The sequence below is a fragment of the Chrysemys picta genome, chromosome 14 (assembly GCF_011386835.1).
Source record: "Chrysemys picta bellii isolate R12L10 chromosome 14, ASM1138683v2, whole genome shotgun sequence".
NCBI classification, from domain to species: domain Eukaryota; kingdom Metazoa; phylum Chordata; order Testudines; family Emydidae; genus Chrysemys; species Chrysemys picta.
In genome coordinates this window covers 10744371-10764603 of record NC_088804.1, presented here as the reverse complement: position 1 = coordinate 10764603, position 20233 = coordinate 10744371, and the positions used below count along the sequence as shown (strand labels likewise).

Genomic DNA, 20233 nt, shown 5'->3' with positions numbered 1-20233 from the left:
TCCCCTGGTGCTCAGGGAGTGCAAGCAGGGGAAAGGGGATTCTAGTGGCTCACTGTGCAACGGCACCAGGAGAGAAGGGTCACAATGCCTTCCCTTCCCCCACACCCACCCAGGAGAACCAGAATCTGACCTTTGACTTCCATTGCTGCAGACTCACAATCGGGTCATGTGTTTAGATCTGCTCAGAGATCCTGGGATTGAGCCTCCACGGCTTTATCCCTTGTGCAGCCATTCACTCCCCGGCAAGAAACTGCCACTCTGGTTTACCTCGGCGTGCTGGAGGTGCGAATGACCGCACAAGGGATAGGGCCCTTGTTCTCCCAGTGGCCCTATCAGATGGGCAGTTTCACCAAAGGCACTGTAGAGATTTGGCTAGGTAATTCCCATTCATTTCCACTGGAACCTGGACGCCCAAATCACACAGGTGACTTTGAGAATCTAAACCTTAAGGTTGAATTAAGGGGGGAAATTGCTTATTAAATGTTATTTGCAAGTCTTAGCCTGATTTCCAGAGAGAAATTTCACCCTGCAGCACGCACGTGGTTAGAGAGATATTACGTGCCTTTCTTTTTTTGTTAAAGTAAATGTAAAACAATAGTTTGAAACTTCCTCTTAGGTGGCATTCTCTCTTTTGACTGCAAAATGTCGGGCAAGATGCCATGAGTACACGATTCTAAAAGCAGCCCATTCATGCCAGGAATGTGCGTGTTTCCCATAGAAGTAGAATTTGCCTTTTTTTAATACTGGTGAAAGGTGATAGATCAACACAGAACACAAGCACTGGTCCATCCCTTGCCTTTGAAGGTCCACTTCACCTGGTGAGAGGGTCAATCCAGTCTCCATGCAGTCTCTCTGCTGAGATTGCCACCAAATGTACCAATGGCAAGCTGTGGCTTCGTCACTTGGCCACCTCTCCTGCAGTCCAGCTGAAGAGAGGCCACCAACTCCTTCTGCCACATAGTTCTCAGATGATAACTTTCAGTAAAGTGACCAAAGCCAGAGTTGAGCAGAGGATCAAACCTGAAGGGGGGTTCCAAAGAGGATGGAGCTCGGCTGTTCTCAGTGGTGGCAGATGACAGAACAAGGAGCAATGGTCTCAAGTTGCAGTGGCGGAGGTCTAGGCTGGATATTAGGAAACTCTGTTTCACTAGGAGGATGGTGAAGCACTAGAATGGGTTCCCTAGGGAGGTGGTGGAATCTCCATCCTTAGAGGTTTTAAGGCCCGGCTTGACAAAGCCCTGACTGGGACGATTTAGTTGGGGTTGGTCCTGCTTTGAGCAGGGGATTGGACTAGATGACCTCCTGAGGTCTCTTCCAACCCTAATCTTCTATGAAAGGGTCTATTTCAGGGCCAACCCAACACCCACTGAAGACAGCGGGGCCTTTCAATGGGCACTCAACCAAATTCTTAATCACCTGTCTCATGAGCAACCCAGTCTACCTGGTAGGATACTTATAAAATATCCACAGCCACTTAAGAATTGTTTCTATAGGAAATGGACCCCTTATAATAAAAGCTTTGGTCTCCTTGCAAATAATTAGCCTTTATCAATACTTTTCAGGAGAAAGTTGTTTAAAAGGGCAGGAAATGAAAAGAAAGGGGAGGTTTTACCATAATAGAGCAGATTAGGTTAAATGGATAGAACATGTGAGCAAAGTTGCTCCAGAGATCTGTAGATCACAACCCATGCCATAAATGTGAGGGTTAGCAAACAAGAAATCTCTGTTCAAAATGCAAAATCTAAACACAAGTGAGACGATGCACATCGGTCACAGCTCTATTAAAGTCAAGGCAACGGGGCAATCACACAAGTGAGTCTTTGGTTCAATCACACTAAGTATAGCAGATTAAAATAGGGGCAGATCATCAATACAATAACGAAGAAAGATTTTCAAGGGGACTATTATCCATAACAAGCAGAACGATCTGAAGCACTTGTTACAGCATAATGTGAGTCAAGAGATATTCCTAGCACAAGATTTGTTCTTGTCACAATCAACAGTCTTCATTACTTGGTAGCTAATGCTGCCCCTCTCTGGATTCCTCTAACAAAGACATGGAACAAAATAATGCTTATGCCAGTCAATTTTGAGATCTCATAGTGAACATAGCGTGAGGAGAGATGCTGCTCGTGGCTGCAGGATCCAGGGGCTTTTTCATTTGCGCACACAGAGCAATGAGCAAGCCCCAAAAGAACTGGAGCCAGCCACAGCTGATCTCAGAGTATCCGCGCCCTGCTGCCCAGTTCTCCCATTGAACTCATGCAATACTCAGTGGGAGTTGCTCACATTCTGCAGTGAGAAAATGGGGCCCAGGAATGGCTCAAACTGTCACAGACTCGGTGTTTAATTTGTCCCAGGATTGAACCCCGGTGCCTCCGGGCCTGGCAGTTCATAGCCCCGGCGCCTCCGGGCCTGGCAGTTCATAGCCCCGGCGTCTCCGGGCCTGGCAGTTCGTAGGCCTGGCGCCTCCGGGCTTACCACATCAGTTATGAAAGTAAAACAATTGCTTGAGCCCCGGCACCTCCTTCATTACAAATTGAGCCCTGCATAGACACCGCAGCCCACCCCGCCACAGCCACATGGCTATTTTTAGCATGCTAGCTTGAATGGAGCTAGCACACATATGTCTACCCAAGCTGTGTCCCACACTGTCCAGCTGCTGCGTAGACAGACCCCTAGCCCTTAACTGGAATAGACCTGCGGTATTAGGCCGTGCAATTCATCTCCCTGACAGCTGAGCCCTCACTTACCTTGCTGCATGCACTCGGTGCTAAAGTGCTGAATTTTACTCAGCGGTGGGGTGGGATATTAGCACTGCTAGGGGAGGGGTGAAAGGGAGAACAGTTCTTCTCTCTCTAATCTATTTAATGTGCTATCGCTATGGTGTCTGATCACCTGGTATCTTTTTTTAAAGCCTGCCACTTTAAAAATCCTCACTCTCGCTTTTCAATGGGAGCATGCTCTGTGCAGGGTACGTTATGGAAGGGAAGACACAGCACTTTAGTAATGAATGTAAGGTGGATGGTTTACTGAGACTGCTGGACTCAGATTCACTTGGTGGTTTTCTCCGGCTCTCTAGCTCAGACTAACACAACTTCTGCTGCCTAGCATCACCATAGAGGGTTTCCCCTCAATCTTGGATTAGGAAGCTGTGGAAGGATGACTCTACTGTAGTACGAAAGAATAACTTTAAACCACACGTTCTTTAAACTAGTGCATGGCACCTGCTGGACTTTTCACTTCACCGGTCACTCACCCATCAAGATAGGTTTCAGCGTAGCAGCCGTGTTAGTCTGTATCAGCAAAAAGAACAGGAGTACTTGTGGCACCTTAGAGACTAAAATTTATTAGAGCATAAGCTTTCGTGGGCTAAAATCCACTTCATCGGATGCATGCGTATTTTCCACTGCATGCGTATTTTCCACTGCATGCATCTGATGAAGTGGGTTTTAGCCCACGGAAGCTTATGCCCAAATACATTTGTTAATCTCTAAGGTGCCACAAGTACTTCTCAATCAAGATAGGTTACAGTTTTATGACTGAATTAGGCCAGAAATACATTTCAGCGTAGAGCAGATCTACAAAGTTACAGCTGCTCTTTCAAGGTGGAAGGGAAGGAGCAGGACAGAATAACCTAATAAAATATGCCCAGAAGAGATTTTGGCCTCAGGTCTCCTGTACTAATAGAAGATGTGTCCCTGAAACTGGGGGTTCGTGTAATGAGGAATCTAAGGGGACCCGCTGGAAAGTTAAATGACCAGTGTAAAAGTGCTTGTGGTTAAAGATTTTCAAAAGCACGTAAGTGCGTTTGGGGTGCACAACTCGAGATACTGGAGAAGGGCCTGATTTTCAGAGGGGTGGATGCTCCGCACTTTCTGAACATCAGGACGCGTAGAAGTGTCTGATATGGGGGCACCCAGAAGTGGAGGGTCTAGTCACTTTTGAAAATCCTGGACAAATCACAACTCTCTCAGATCTGTGAGCCTAGCATAAATATAGACCATTTCCCCAAGTCACGGAATTCTGAACCTTGAATGGGTTTTAAATAATGAAAGGAAGCGTTTGTTCGAGCTGGCTTAGTCTGAAAGCATGGCTGTGGGGCTTCAGTGCTTTCTGCAGCATTATGCTCTCAAGATCTGAGATCATTCACTCGTTCCATCAAACTTCAGTTCTTGCATCATCTCCCTCACTGCCGCAATTTTAAACACACTAGTCATTGCTCACTCGTGGCACCTAATTCTGGGCCAGCAAACAGTGTCAACGTCATATCTAGTGATTTTAGTTCCTTGGCAGCCCCTCATGTTCCAAATTCTTTGGAACATTTTCCATTGTTCCTGGCTGACACTGGAGACTTGCTAGTACCAGATGAGTGGCTGAACAGTGGCCTCACAGGGTCAGTTATTGGAGGTGACAGGATGATGGTGGGGGACTGGTGATGATTTCTGTTGATGGAGTTCAACCCAGCAGCTCCCCCTCACAGCTTATCTTGCAATTACTTATGGAAAATCCTCAACACATCATCAATCACCATGTGACAACTCAAACTGTCAAAGGAAGTGCAGTCAGAACGAGGAACTGAGAGTGCAGACTCCTGGGTTTCTATTCTTACCAATTCCCTGCAGGACGTCGGGAAAGTCACTTGGTCTTGGTAAATTGGGGATAATAGTATCTACTTCACAAGGGTGTCATGGGGCTTAACCTTTGTAAAGTACTTGAGACCCCTGGTGAAAGGAACAGCAGCTCTACCAAGTGTTATCACTTTAACCAGACTGGACCAGACAGTGGGCTCCATTACTAACCAGAAGGCAACGTTCGCAGTGGCGGAGGTCCATACCCTAAAATGAATTGGATTAGTTCTCCTGTGAAAAAAGCAGCACTGTAAGTTACAATCGTTTTAGAAAGTGAGTCACGTGCTTCACAAGCCAACTGATAGTGTGTCCTTGTGGTCACACAAGATGTGCTTTTGCAAAACATAACTGAAAGCAGAACTAAAAAGAGGATGTCTCTTCTGTGTGGGAATATCCTGTTAAGTAGTTCAGTTACGGGGGCTTATACCATAGTGGCTGCGGCGTATTTAGGAATCAATTCTGCACGTCTAGGTTGCTCAACAATAGCGAAGTCGAATCCTAGCAAACTGTCAACAACAAACAACAAAATCATGTCTGACCTGAGGCTGAGAAATCTGAGCTCAGAGGAAAATTCAAGCAGAAAGGGTGAAGAACCCGAAACAAAAGGTTTAGTATGAAAATGCTTCCTTGATTTCTGCCATTTCACTAGCACGATGCTCTGTCTGGATCATCGAGTCATAGATTCCAAGGCCATAAGAGAGAATTGTGATCGTCTAGTCTGACCCCCTGTATAAGACACGTCAGAGAATTTCCCCCAAATAATTCCTAGAATAGATGTCTTAGAAAAATACCCAGTCTTGATTTCAAAATTATTAGTGATGGAGAATTCACCACGACCCCTGTTAAATTGTTCCAATGATTCATTACTCTCACTATTAAAAATGTACGCCTTATTTCCAGGCTGAATTTGTCTAGCTTCATTTTCCAGCCATTGGATCATGTTACACCTTTGTCTGCTAGACTGAGGAGCCCTCTATTAGCAAATCTTTGTTTCTCAGGGTACGTCTTCACTACCCGCCGTATTGGCGGGTAGCAATCGATTTATCTGGGATCGATAGATCGCCTCTCATTAAGACGCGATGTATCGATCCCCGAATGCGCTCACCGTCGACTCCGGAACTCCACCAGAGCGAGCGGCGGTGGCGCAGTCGACGGGGGAGCCGCAGCTGTCGATCCCGCGCCATGTGGACCCCAGGTAATTCGATCCAAGATACTTAGACTTTAGCTACGCTATTCGTGTAGCTGAAGTTGCGTATCTTGGATCGATACCCCTCCCCCCCCAGTGTAGACCAGCCCTAAGGTAGGTGCTTATGGACTGCAATTAAGTCACCCATCACCTTCTTTGTTAAGCTTAACAGACTGAGCTCCTTGAGTCGAAGTGTGTGCAAAGCAATGTACCTGTTGATGGATAACAGGCTAGTTTATTGCAAAGATTTTTGTAGGCTCCCATTTCTCTTCTACTTGAGCATCATTAAAGTTAAAACAACAACAACGCACACACTTCACTTAATCACTAAACACATTCTGCCCTAAGCCATCTGCTACCTGCCAACCCGCAAAACACACCTGACTGGGAACCCTGCAATTAAGAGAAAACTACATGGGGGGGGGGGAGGGGGGAGGGAGAACTGTTAAAGGCAACAGATTCTCATGGAGCCGCCAGAGGAAGGAAATTCCAGAGACATACAGGCTCCGGCAAGGACGCTGTACTGCCAGCTTCCCAGTGTTCAGCCTTGGGGACAGGTGGAGGGAGACTGGCAGGCCCGGAGAGTTACGCAGGTCTCAGGACACCTGGGGCTTCATAGAGGAGAACCAGCAACTTAAATTGCACCGGGAAGCTGCTGGGTAACCCGTGCAGTGGCCTTAAAAGGTAAGAGGCTGCATTCTGCACAGTGCAGGAATGAGAACTTAAGCAACCGCATGGTTTCTAAGACTGCCTCCCTTTTGCAGTAGCATTGTCACTGCCACAGGTGTCCCAGGGGAGAAGGGTTAGATTTGGATGCAAATCATTTTATTTTCAGTGGGAAGGGAGGGGAGCTTTTTGCTCTCTCTCTGGGAAGATGACGTATCATTCTGTGCAATCTCCCACCCCGCCCGAGTGTCTCCAGTCTTCTCCAGGCTTTCGGATATCTAGGGAGAATTTCATCCTGAACCAAGAGGTACCGCCAAGAGCTTCCTCTAAATCTGATACCATGACTACATCATGAGGTCCACCATCGAAAAGCTATTCTGGGCACATTATTTATAACTGCGGCAGCCAGAGGCCCCAGAGGAGATCAGGGCCCCACGGTGCTAAGTGAGAGAGTCCCTGCCTAAAACGCTTACAGTCTGAACTGACATAACAGATAAATGGCGGGAGGGAAACAGACACAGAGAAGGGATGTGACTTGTCAGGTCAGTTACAGAGCCAGAAAAAGATCAGGTCTCCTGACTTCCAAGGCAGTGCCCTCCAGTGGAGATCACTGCCTCTTCCCTCTCCACCCCCCAGCTCAGAGGGCCAGGCACATTGTACCCATGTGAATCTAGGTCCCCTGAATTCACACCCTATACACTTCTGCAATAATATTTGTATGAAATATGCCTTGTGAGGTACCATATGAAAGCGAATACCCCGCTGGTCATTAATATCATTGCAAAGTGCATGTGTCAATGGTATATGTGACGTTAGGGATTCCCTCTGATGATGTCACTAGAACATGTTTAAGACCAGACAGCCTAGCCTAGGTAAAGGTGATAAACAGGCCTGTTCTAGACAAAGGAACGTGGGTTTACCTCATTTGATATATTACCAGTAAAAAAAAAAAAAGCCACTGAGATGAACCAGTGGGCATTAGTCTGAGCCTAAAACAATCAAGATGGCTCCTGTATCCCAGAGACAGACAGGAGACAGATTCTCCAGCAGGCCTTCCTAACATGTACAACAAAGACATCCCTTTGGGGATATAAGGAACACAGAGACTCTCCATCTTTATGGAGAAACCAAGAAACCAAGCCATTTGGTCTCTGTGATGGGTCCTGGTCTGGCCAGCAACGGCTGGAAAGGAGACTAGGGGTGAGAGAAACCATCTTGAACAAAGATTTTAGATGAGTTTTTTCCCCCACTTTTATTGGCTTGTAACCATCTCTACCTTTTTCTCTCACTTGGCATCACTTCGTCCAAGCTCCTCTGTTCATAAATTTGTTGGGTGTTCCTTATAAATCATCAGGGCTGCGTAAGTTAAATAAAGCGTGTGCTTCCCGAAAGCTGACAGCTTGGACTGTTTGTCTCGGTAAAGGCAGCGAACCAAACCCTTTCTCTAGGAGGGTCCAGTGAGAGGGACTGGTCCCTGCAGTAGGATGATTTTGGGGGGAATTGGGGGCTGGAAGGATACTAAGGTCAGCCTGCAAGGAGTAATTGGGTCAGGCAAGCCTGGGTGAAGCTTATGGGCTGCTGGCAGGATGCTGGAATCAGAGATCTGGACCAAAGTTGCACAGCCACAAGACACTCAAGGTTACAAGACAGACAGTGACCAACCCCCTTATTGGCCTGGATGAGCCCCAAAACGTCACACCCCAGCAAAATCTGAATGTCATCTACATTGGGGGAATCTCTGCTGGCACGTAAGTGTTCCAGCAGGTAGCTCAACGGGCTGCCCCAGCTTTACTAGTCTGATACCACATCCGTCACCTGTCTGTACGAATTCCAGTTTGGGGTGTGTTGGTTGGTGTCTCCCTCTTGCGCGCACACACCCCTCTGGATGATATTGTGTAAGCTAAATTAGATCTAGCAGGCCACTGATAATAAACAAGAAGCCAGAATTATTTGATCATCTTAGGTGCGTAATGTAATACCAAATAGCATGCAAAAGGCATTAATTGACTTAGCTCCTCTGACAAATTTGAAATTGTTGTTAAATAATAAAAAAAAAAAAAGATTGCTAAGTAATTGATGCTGCTGTTTCTTGTGAGTACTCCTGTTGAAACAGAAACACACACCCTGGCCTGATTGCATTCTCACCTATACTGGGTTTTACACCATTGTCACTCTATTGACTTCATAGATTCAGATATTCTAGGACTGGAAGGGGCCTCGAGAGGTCATCAAGTCCAGTCCCCTGCCCTCATGGCAGGACCAAATACTGTCTAGACCATCCCTGTTAGACATTTATCTAACCTACTCTTAAATATCTCCAGAGATGGAGATTCCACAACCTCCCTAGGCAATTTATTCCAGTATATAACCACCCTGACAGTTAGGAACTTTTTCCTAATGTCCAACCTAAACCTCCCTTGCTGCAGTTTAAGCCCATTACTTCTTGTTCTATCCTTAGAGGCGAAGGTGAACAAGTTTTCTCTCTCCTCCTTATGACATCCTTTTAGATACCTGAAAACTGCTATCATGTCCCCTCTCAGTCTTCTCTTTTCCAAACTAAACAAACCCAATTCTTTCAGCCTTCCTTCATAGGTCATGTTCTCAAGACCTTTAATCATTCTTGTTGCTCTTCTCTGGACCCTCTCCAATTTCTCCACATCTTTCTTGAAATGCGGTGCCCAGAACTGGACACAATACTCCAGTTGAGGCCTAACCAGCGCAGAGTAGAGCGGAAGAATGACTTCTCGTGTTTTGCTCACAACACACTTGTTAATACATCCCAGAATCGTGTTTGCTTTTTTTACAATAGCATCACACTGTTGACTCATATCTAGCTTGTGGTCCACTATAACCCCTAGATCCCTTTCTGCCATACTCCTTTCTAGACAGTCTCTTCCCATTCAGTATGTGTGAAACTGATTTACCCCATGCAGCTGAGTGCAGAATCAGGATTTTTAAGGATCCTATGTTGCACTTAGGCAGAGTCTAACAATGAGTTTAACACATTTGTACAGATCTGTGCATCACAAATGTTCTACAGACTCTTCCCAGTAGATCTTATTCAGCCCACCACAAATAATTCAATCACTCTTATTCCAACATCACTGTCTGTATCTGGTTGGAAAATGACAAACACATCCAGGGGAGAAAGACAGGCAAGTGACATCTCCAAATCCTGGATAAGAAAAAAAAGGGGAATGGAGGTGGGGCAGGAGGAGGGGTGGGGGGGGGGAGAGAAAGAAACCCAGTGATGTGCATCAAGCTATGAATAAACTTTCCCATCCTCCTACCTGAGCTTCAGGGAGACAAGAATCAGCCCATGTTGCCAGGACTGTATGAAATATTAACTGAATATTGCACCTATGAGTTACAATGATGAACCCAACTGAAAAAAACCTAGAAATGCAAAAAACACGGCTTGCCAATTCTTCCCTTCTTCTCTCCACTAACTCCTGGAGTGAACTCCTAACCATCCCAGAGAAACTGCAGTTGCAAGATGCTGTCTTTCACACATGAACATCCTCCAATCATAAACAAAGTGCTCGCTTAAAGGTTATCAGCTGTCAATGCCAGAACCCAGCTTGCAAGCTCAGGCTTTAAATCTTCCCTCTCTTTTTTATTGGATGGCATCTTTAGATTAAAGAATATTTTAAAGAACTTCCAACAGCTGTGTACAGTTTCTATTTTTCTGCTACCTTTGCTTTTAATCAGTTTATTTTAAATCAGCTAGGTTGGCTGGAAGGCAGCGTAACCCAGACCTGATACCCAGATAGCCTTCCTCCACAAAGCCTGGCACAGCCAGGGAGTAACTGTGGGCCAAGGCTTTCAAAGACTGGCTATAGTTAGGTGTCTAAATAAATGGCCTGAATTTCAAGAGTGGGAAACACTAACTTTAATAGGAGGGGCTGGGTGTTCAGCACTGTGGAACATCCGGCTGGGTGGAAATCTAAACATGAAGTTTCTTTTTTAAAATCTTGGCCCAGTGAGTGAGATGGTGCATTGTTTATGGTGCTAGCTTGGAATGTGGGTGACCTTGGCTCAATTCCCTGCTCACCACAGGATTCCGTGTGCCCTGAGAGCTAATCCCTAGCTGCGAAATGGGGATAATAATACAGCCAACTCTGGGTGAGGATAAAGACATCAAAAATGGCAAGATGCTCAGATACTATGATAACAGAAACCATGTAAGTACGTAAGAGAGAATTTCTGTATAATTGTGGAGGCTAATATTGTCTGGCCCCTTTCAGCAGTGCAAGCCATTAATCCCAACACTTCACAATTCTAAAGAGCCTTTTGTCAGAGGATCTTAAAGCACTTACATCTACCAACAAATAAAACGTTACCATAATCCTGTGAAGAGAGGTGCACTGCCCAGTGGGCCATTTCTGGGGTGGAACACAGCTGCTGTTAGAAACAGAGAGTGGTGGAAAAATTAGGACAGAAAGTGAAGATCATCATCTCCAACTGAAGATACGGGAAGCGTTTAGTTAGGAAAGATGACTTACCTAAGATATAGGGTGGGGGTCCTGATGTTTACACCCCTCCTTATATGGAAAAAGTAACCATCTTTCTATATACAAAATATATAAGAATATATAAGAATGGAGAGAGATAAATTGCTGGATCCTCTAAGAATCTATACTGGGACCTCTGCTGTTTATAAATAATCTGGAAAAGGGGGTGAACAGTGAGATGGCAAAATCTGCAGATGACAAAGTTACTCAAAGATGACTGCAAAGAGTTACAAAGGGATCTCACAAAACTGGGTGACTGGTCAACAAAATGGCAGATGAAATTCAATGTTGATAAATGCAAATTATCGTGCACTAGAAAAAATAATCCCAACTATACAAAATAATGGGGTCTAAATTAGCTGTTAATTCTCAAGGAAGAGATCTTCTAGTCATGGTGGCTAGTTCTCTGAAAACATCCGCTCAATGTACAGCAACTGTGAAAAAAAGCTAACAGAACATTAGGAATCATTTGTAAGGAGACCGTTAATAAAACAGAAAAATATAATAATGCAACTATAAATCCCTGGTATACCCACCTCTTGACTACTGAATGCAATTCTGGTCAGTCCATCTCAAAAAAAGATATATTTGAATTGGAAAAGGTACAGAGAAGGGCAACAAAAATGATTAGGGGGCTGGAACAGTTTCCATATGAGAGATTAATAAGACTGGGACTGTTCAGTTTAGAATAGAGATGACTAAGGGGGGATACAATAGATGTCTATAATATGAAGGTGTGGAGAACATGAATAAGGAAGTGTTATTTACCCCTTCATGTGACACATGAACCAGCAACCACTCGATGAAATTAATAGGCAGCAGTTTAAACATACACAAGGAAGTACTTCTTCACACAATGCACAGTCACCCTGCAGCACTTGTTCCTATGCGATGTTGTGAAGGCCAAAAGTATAACTGGGTATTAGATAACCTAATGGAGGATAGGTCCATCAATCGCTATTAGTCAAGATGGTCAGAGATACAACTCCATGCTCTGGGTGCCAATAAGCCTCTAACTTTCAGAAGCTGCGACTGGCTAACAGGGGATAACACTCATAATTGTCTTGTTCTGTTCATTCCCTATAAAGCAACTGGAACTGGCCAGCATCAGAGACAGGATATTGGGCTAGAATGATGGACCACTGCTCTGAGCCAGTATGGCCGTTATGTTCTGTTCTCTACACACCCTCTATCCCAAAATAAATTGCTGGCATTAACCCAAATACAGTAGAACTACTTTTTATTATCTCAAAAATAACTAATGATGTTTTGTACCACCAGCGTAATTGCATAAAACTGCATTTTTCAATAACTTGAGTATTTTTTTTTCGTTTGACCAATTGTGACAGATTGACAGTATCCTATAATAGCCTGGACAAACCTTATTGAGTTTTAATATCTTTGGAGTCCATTGTATTAGAAATGAAATTGTCTCTGTGTTGTTCAGGAACTTTATGTATTTCCACTGGGAGAGTAAAGAAAAGAACAGCATCATGGTGATTAGGGAAATTCACACAGGTTGTAACATCTCCAGAGAAACACCACCGTCTGAAGCGGTCTGCTATACTAGTTCAAACTTGATTCCCCAGGGACCAAGAGACAAAGAAATTTGGATGAATAAGCGGGTTTTAAACTGATCCAGCAAATAGACAGGACTTCTGGTCTAAGGGTGCCCCAATCTTAGGGAAAGGCTAGAAGGACAAATCACCACCCAGAGCCCTTGTCAATGTGGCCAGTGATCTCTGGGAAGCTTATTAGCATACGTGTAGGTTCTTTTATTGTTTTTAATATATTTTCTATATACACCTCTACCCAGATATAACGCGACCTGATATAACATGAATTCGGATATAACGTGGTAAAGCAGCGCTCCGGGGGGAGAGGGGGCTGCGCGCTCCGGCAGATCAAAGCAAGTTCAATATAACACGGTTTCACCTATAACGTGGTAAGATTTTTTGGCTCCCAAGGTCAGCGTTATATTGGGGCAGAGGTGTAATCCTTTCTACCTTAAGAATAAATCCTCTTGCTTAGATACAGAAATGTGGTGGCGGACAGCTGTAGCAGTTACACCATAGACCACCTCTGAGGAGAGAAATGAAGCTGGCCTATTTAGGCAGTCTATCTTTTGCTGGGAAAAGTCACAGTACAGCCAGGGAGCTGTGGAGCCTGAAACTACCCTGGGCAGTAAGGGGAGAGATGCCTATCTCCACCCAAGAGAGGCAATACCCGGAGAGGCCACAAGTCTGGGAGTGGGTTCCCTTGCTGACCAATGAAGGGAGACTACTAGGGCAATTACTCTGAACTATGATGATTTAGAGGTTAGAACGAAGATGATAAGTTGTAATTGCCATGCTTTGAATAGATCTCCTACAGTATATGGGCCCACTGAGGTGTCAGGGTAAGGGGGGCTGGGAAGGAGGCTGAGGAATCAGTGTGGAAGAAGCCATCAGCTCACTTTTTCTCTTGCATATGATAGATCTATTGAAATCACGTCCAGTCCGACAGCACATAGGATAGTTGTTGAGCTCAAATAATTTACTCGCAAATACAAAGGGGAAGAAATATTTGATGCTAAGAAGCAACTCCTGCATTTCTTTTCTTTGCAAATCACCAGTTTCCATCCTTTAGGATTTTTATATCTAGATGCCATATGGGCATCGTCTCATTTCCTGTGGTGAATAAGTCTGTAAGAAAACTTATTGCTAAACCTGTGTGTTTAAACAGATGGCAGAATCCACTTCATCTGGCTCCTTCCTTTAAATCCATTTCACCTGTCTCCAGCTAATTTGTCACATACAAACAATTAGTTCATGCTTTCCCTCTGAGATCTTTCTGAGCAAGAATGAAAAAGCAGCACTTGGTCCCCATTGGCAGCACAAGGAGCAGAAAGTCTGAATCAGTCTTAAAATATGCAGGTTACTAAAAGTATCAGTATCAGCCACGTGCCACAGATGTGTACTGAGGCAGGAGACTAAAAGCCAAATGCCTCCAACAACCAAGACATTGAGTTATCACCCACTACTTGACTAACTAGAGCCTTCTCCTGAACTCACACATAGAACTCGGATAGGACCCGATCGAAAGACTGCCATTGACTTCAATGGGCTTTGGCTCTGGTCCCATCAAGAATATTCTTACCTTTTTCATTGAAACTCCCCGCACTCCCAGCATGCAAATGTTTGGATTTTTCATTTTGATGCTCATCTGGAAAGGGATTTAAAGCATGTCCATCTGCTCCAAGATTTCTATTAATGGCTATGTGTTAGCTGACAGTTAACCTGTCAGTTTGAAATGTGTGAAGGGGGAGGTTATGGAAGTCTGTAATATTAGTTTCTAATTGTTAAAGCCATTAACTAAAATGTTTTTTAAAAAAGGTTAGCCCAAGCAGTTCCAAGCTGTGCAGTGGCTTATTTATGCTTCACTATGTACATCTCAAATTGTCATTGGTCAAATTGCAGGACAAAGATCCAAAATAAGGGATGAGAATAATAGCGCAGAAAACTTATAGTGATACTGCATTAGTTACATTTACACACACATTTCCTGCAACTCATTTTCTGGATTCTGCATTTAGGATGCAAATAATTTACAAGTATCAGAGGGGTAGCCGTGTTAGTCTGGATCTGTAAAAAGCAACAGAGTCCTGTGGCACCTTATAGACTAGCATCAGGGGGTAGCCGTATTAGTCTGTATCTACAAAAACAACAAGGAGTCTGGTGGCACCTTAAAGACTAACAGATTTATTTGGGCATAAGCTTTAACAGGTGAATACCCACTTCATCAGACGCATGCTCCAATATGTCTGTTAGTCTATGAGGTGCCACAGGACTGTCGTTTTTTTACAAATAATTTACATTAATAAATGGTAAAATTAATGAGTTAGTTAAATAAATTGCCCCCACATAAAAATAGGATAGACTATTAAATACACAGGATAGTGTCCCAAATTTATGCAGCAAGAAAACAAACTGGAAAGAGACGTAAGTACGCGACAGACTATGTGACATCATCTGAAAATTGGTTTTGTATTGGATTATCTAAGTATTCTTGGACTCTTTCCAAAACTAGTCCCCCCCATTTACTTCTGAGTTCTTCATTTAAAGGAAATTGAAGATCATCATCATGTAAAGGATAGTATAATTCACAGAAGAACAGTTCATTGTTTTCATTGACAAAGAGCAATTTTACTAATAGCCTAATTAAAAGGTGGTTAGGTGAAGTAAGATCACACAGGGCCAGGTGTTTAAACTGCCACTCCCTTCAAAGGAAAATACGGCACTATACATTTACAAACTACAAACAAGTAAATAGACTAGTAACCAATCATTCTTAACTCTCTCAGAGCAGGAAGGTGTAGTGACTGGTAAGACCTCTAACATGGAAAGAGAAAAACTATCTGATTAACCAGTAACCTTTGCTTTTTCAGATGGAGAAATTGTTCAAGACCTCCAAAACCAGTATTCTTCCTCCTGCCCCGAGTAGTAATATCACCAGCCCTATTTTCTGCTTTTGGGAACAAAACTGGCCTTTTTCCCCCTACACATCTCAGACCTGCATTAGGACAGCTTTTGACATCCTCCTGCAGGAAACTTGCCAGTGGATCTTCTACGTACAGTAGAACATCCAAAGGGTAGGCTACATATACCAAATTTGAAGAACAGGAGTACTTGTGGCACCTTAGAGACTAACAAATTTATTAGAGCATAAGTTTTCGTGGACTACAGCCCACTTCTTCGGATGCATATAGAATGGAACATATATTGAGGAGATATATATACACACATACAGAGAGCATAAACAGGTGGGAGTTGTCTTACCAACTCTGAGAGGCCAATTAATTAAGAGAAAAAAACTTTTGAAGTGATAATCAAGCTAGCCCAGTACAGACAGTTAAGAAGTGTGAGAATACTTACAAGGGGAGATAGATTCAATGTTTGTAATGGCTCAGCCGTTCCAAGTCCTTATTCAAACCCGAGTTGATTGTGTCTAGTTTGCTGAGCCATTACAAACATTGAATCTATCTCCCCTTGTAAGTATTCTCACACTTCTTAACTGTCTGTACTGGGCTAGCTTGATTATCACTTCAAAAGTTTTTTTCTCTTAATTAATTGGCCTCTCAGAGTTGGTAAGACAACTCCCACCTGTTTATGCTCTCTGTATGTGTGTATATATATCTCCTCAATATATGTTCCATTCTATATGCATCCGAAGAAGTGGGCTGTAGTCCACGAAAGCTTATGCTCTAATAAATTTGTTAGTCTCTAAGGTGCCACAAGTACTCCTGTTCTTCTTTTTGCGGATACAGACTAACATGGCTGCTACTCTGAAATATACCAAATTTCACTCCATAGTTGAGGATGCATTGAGATTGTCACTTAAAGCAGGAATTAGACAGCTTTACACATGAACAACATTGTGTGTCCTTACTAAAGCTGAGCAAATGATTGATGGAGAGGAGAGGGGGGGCTCACTGGCAGTTAAAAATAATACAATTTGGTTCTGATTGAACAGAATGTGAAAGATCTGAAAAATTTTGTTCAAGCCAAAACATTGTTTTCAAAGGACTAGATTCACAAAATGCCAAAGAGGAGAATGTTCCCGTATAAGCTTTTGCCCAGTGGTTAGAGCATTCACCTGGGATGTGGGAAACCCAGGCTCAATTCCCGCCTCTACCTGATGTGGGGAAGAGATTTGACGCTGCGTCTCCCTTGCCCTAACCACCAGGCAATGGGATAATAATTACAGTGTTGCCAACTCATGATTTTGTCACAAATCTCATGATAATTATTGTTTCCCTTAAAGCCCCAGCCCCTGAGGTCAAATGGATGTGTGATTTCAGCCTTCACTTTTAAAGGAAAAGTTTCTAGCCCTCGTGGCTGTGGAGAAAGCTTCAAAATGTGACCCCAGTGTACCCTAAACACTCAAATAGAAGGTAAATAAAAAAAGCCCCCAAATCATGATTTTTGAACATTTGGGGTTGGCAATGCCGATTACATAATCACTGGAGCTGGTGCAGGAACTTGGGTCTTCCATCTCCCAGCTGAATGCCCCATGCACCAGGCTGTAGAGCCTCTCTCTCTCTCTGGCCTTTAAACTTCCAGATTCTCCTAGGGCACTGTACTACTTTTTCAAATGGATCCTGCAAGCTGGAAGGTTTTGGTTTTTTTAAAGCCACTGAATTTGGAAGTATGGATTAATGGTTCATACAAAAATATGCATGCAAATGGTCTGTTATGTGTGTGCAGAGCTTTTTGCTGGATTGTAAAAAGTCATGGTGTTTTAAAAAATTATTTACCATTGTCTGAAGTTGTAGTATATATGGTTAGAGTAAAACTGGTTGTCAAACTACATGCAAAAAACCCCTTTCAAGAAAAATCAGTCAAATTTTCAACCTTGACAGCGTCCCCTTACCGTTATTGTAAGTACTTTGGGAATCTTTAATATTTTTGGAATATCAGTGCTAAAAGGGAATTTTAGGATTAGATGAAACGACCACTGGATGTCACTGTTGCTTTTAAAATGGACAGTAAGTTTGGAAATGACAAATGACAGCAGTTTGGAAACAAAACCTGTTAGCGTCGATCACTAGAATGGTCAGAAATAAAACTGACAGCCATTTGTTTTCACTACATCGAAGTTTATTATGAAAGTTAAACATACAACACAAAAGGTAGCAAAAGCAATCCTGTAGCTTAAGGCAACTCTTAAAGGAGACGAATTCAAGAAAGGATGATGCAACTTCTGTTTAAATAGAAATTATGAAAAATATCAAATTGCATCAATAACTTAAAACGTATTTTAAAAAGTCTGCACTAACCAGCAGAGGGTAAGGGTTTCTGATCTTAATGCCAGCATTAAGATATAGTAAGCAGCACAATGCTAAATGATGAGAGGGAAAGTTCAGTATTTACACAAAGATAGTAATGTTTAGATCTGACAGTATAATTTCCTGTGTACTTATGGTTTGGAACCATGATCTGAAACCATTAGGAAAATTATGTAAAATAAATCTTCATGCTATTCCATCGAAAATACAGGGGATGCAGAGCGGATCCAGGACTAGAACGATGGGTACCTTAAATATCACATTACAGAAGCTTTTCAGAAAAAAATGCTTCTTCAGGGAAGAGAAGAGGAAAAATAACATGAGCCACAAAGAATGTGAAACCTTATCTGTCAGATTAGCCAAATTTAAATGTATGTATCAATATCAAAGTATTTCCATTTTATGATGTTGTCACAGCAGTTACAGATAACTGTTTTAGCGAACTGTTAAATATTCATGGTATTAACATACAAGGAGTCCCGTTCACGTTTCCATTATTTGTTTATAGTTTTGCAAGACCTTGTCTAATTTCAATTCAAATGTTTTGCCATCAGTAAGGGTGCCATATAAAAATAAATATTTAATGATCCTAATCATAAACAATTTCAGTTCATTTTCAAAATTCATCATGAAACCATAATTTTTCTTTAAAATAAGTGGTCTAGCGTCAGCATTTTATTATTCAAGATTACTTCAAATGACAAAATTAATTAAGCTATACAGAAAGCATCAGCTTCAAACAATGCCAAATGACACTGCTGTTTCCAGTTGTTTCTTTAAAGTAATGGACGTTGATGGAAAGTTGGGAATAAGCCTGTTTACAAAAATTATTCATACAAATGAATCCATCCCAAATCTTACCCTGTTGGAAAAAGCCATATATACTGTAAATTAGTTTTATATGTAGATGATTTAATAAAAGAAAGTGTCCTATGGACAGTTTGAGAGATTCTACACACAACCCCAAATCTCTCCTTTCATCATTCAGCATAAATTTACAAAAAGCATAAGATATAAAATACACTTAAAGCAGATATCTTAAACATTATTTTTAATACAATATCACCATTGCAGCTGATCACCTTTGTCCCCAGTTTAACATGCTGTCAAATCCAATCGTGAAGTTGCAATATCCCTTTCCAGAACTATTTAAAAAAATCCCTGAATAAAACAGAAGCCAGCCTGCAACTTCCTTGGAGTCTCAGTAGGTACTATATACAGGGCTATATTAACCACCCAAACTCATTTAGTACAGAATAGAAACTAGGTTAGATTCTGGGGCAGAATGCACTGACATCAAAAATATTTTTAAAACATTTTATTTTAAAAAATGGAACCAATGAATTGCTAGCAGTTAAAAGGATATTGCAACTTTAACAAACATACATGCATGTTAGAAAGTTGATTGACAGCTCTGTGCTACTGGGTTTAGCTCGTAAATAATGCAAAAAATGTCAGCAGTCTTTAAAATGTCTTGCAAATTTTGAAGATAAAGAAAATTGCAAAAAAGACAAGAATGCATATCTAAAATAGAGCAGGAGCACAATAATGACAACCAAAACTTCCAAAAGCCCATATAAAAAAATTAAGCTTGGAAAGCCTTGGCTTCCAGCAATTTACCAAAACCAAAAAAAATTGTAATCTGCAATGTCTTGACCTATTTTTAAGTGACAATTTTTTTATGACAGTTGAGAAAAATGGTTTATAGCTGCTTAAATTTCCATTTCACTAAAATAGTGCCAACAAAAATAAGCTTGCATAGAAAAACAATCTCAAATTGCCACTGGCTACATGCTTACAATAGGAAATGCAGATATTGTAACATAAACATAGTGCAAACCATGGCAGTTCATGCTGGTTGTGACTGCCGCAGGTCAGGAAACAGACCATAGTAACCCAGTTATCACAGTTTCTGGTCTTTTATTTAATCTTTTGCCAAGTATAAGCAATGCATATGCGCAGACCCATGGCATGTCTGCTGCTGCTGTTGATTAACGCAGTTTGAGGTCATCACCACTTCCTAGGTTAGATCCAGGACTAGGGTCTTGTTGTCTTCTTGCCTGTATTAATAAATATATATTCAAGGTCAAAGGAATGGTTTGGAAATATCAATTTAGTTGATTTTTTAAATGCATTAATTACAAGCTTATGACCACAAATAATTCCACGACACGAAATTTACACTTCAAACTGTTAAATACATACTATAAATACAAAAATACCATCAATACCCCCTACTTAATCCCCCACCTTTGTGAAAAACCCTGAGTAAAAGCAAGACTTCACACAATCCTTTGAAGGTCTGGCTCTGGTTTTGATGGACCAGCAGAGGAAGGGCACTCTGGAGTAGAAGACCCTACACTGAAAATGCTGCGGCACAAGTTCCTGATGTTCAAATCTAAGGACTGTT

At 42.3% G+C, this 20233-nt stretch overlaps 1 protein-coding gene across 5 annotated transcripts in view; it reads right to left on the bottom strand.

The window, feature by feature from the left end:
- Positions 1-17613: 17613 nt before the first annotated feature.
- Positions 17614-20233, bottom strand: part of CBFB (core-binding factor subunit beta) — a 63810-nt gene continuing 61190 nt past the window's right edge. For all 5 annotated transcript variants that reach the window (XM_042852321.2, XM_005306278.4, XM_005306277.4 and 2 more), the window contains one exon: positions 17614-19883. In XM_042852321.2, the coding sequence (XP_042708255.1) occupies positions 19815-19883 (69 nt within the window). In that variant the 3' untranslated portion in view covers positions 17614-19814. The remainder of the gene's footprint in view (positions 19884-20233) is intronic.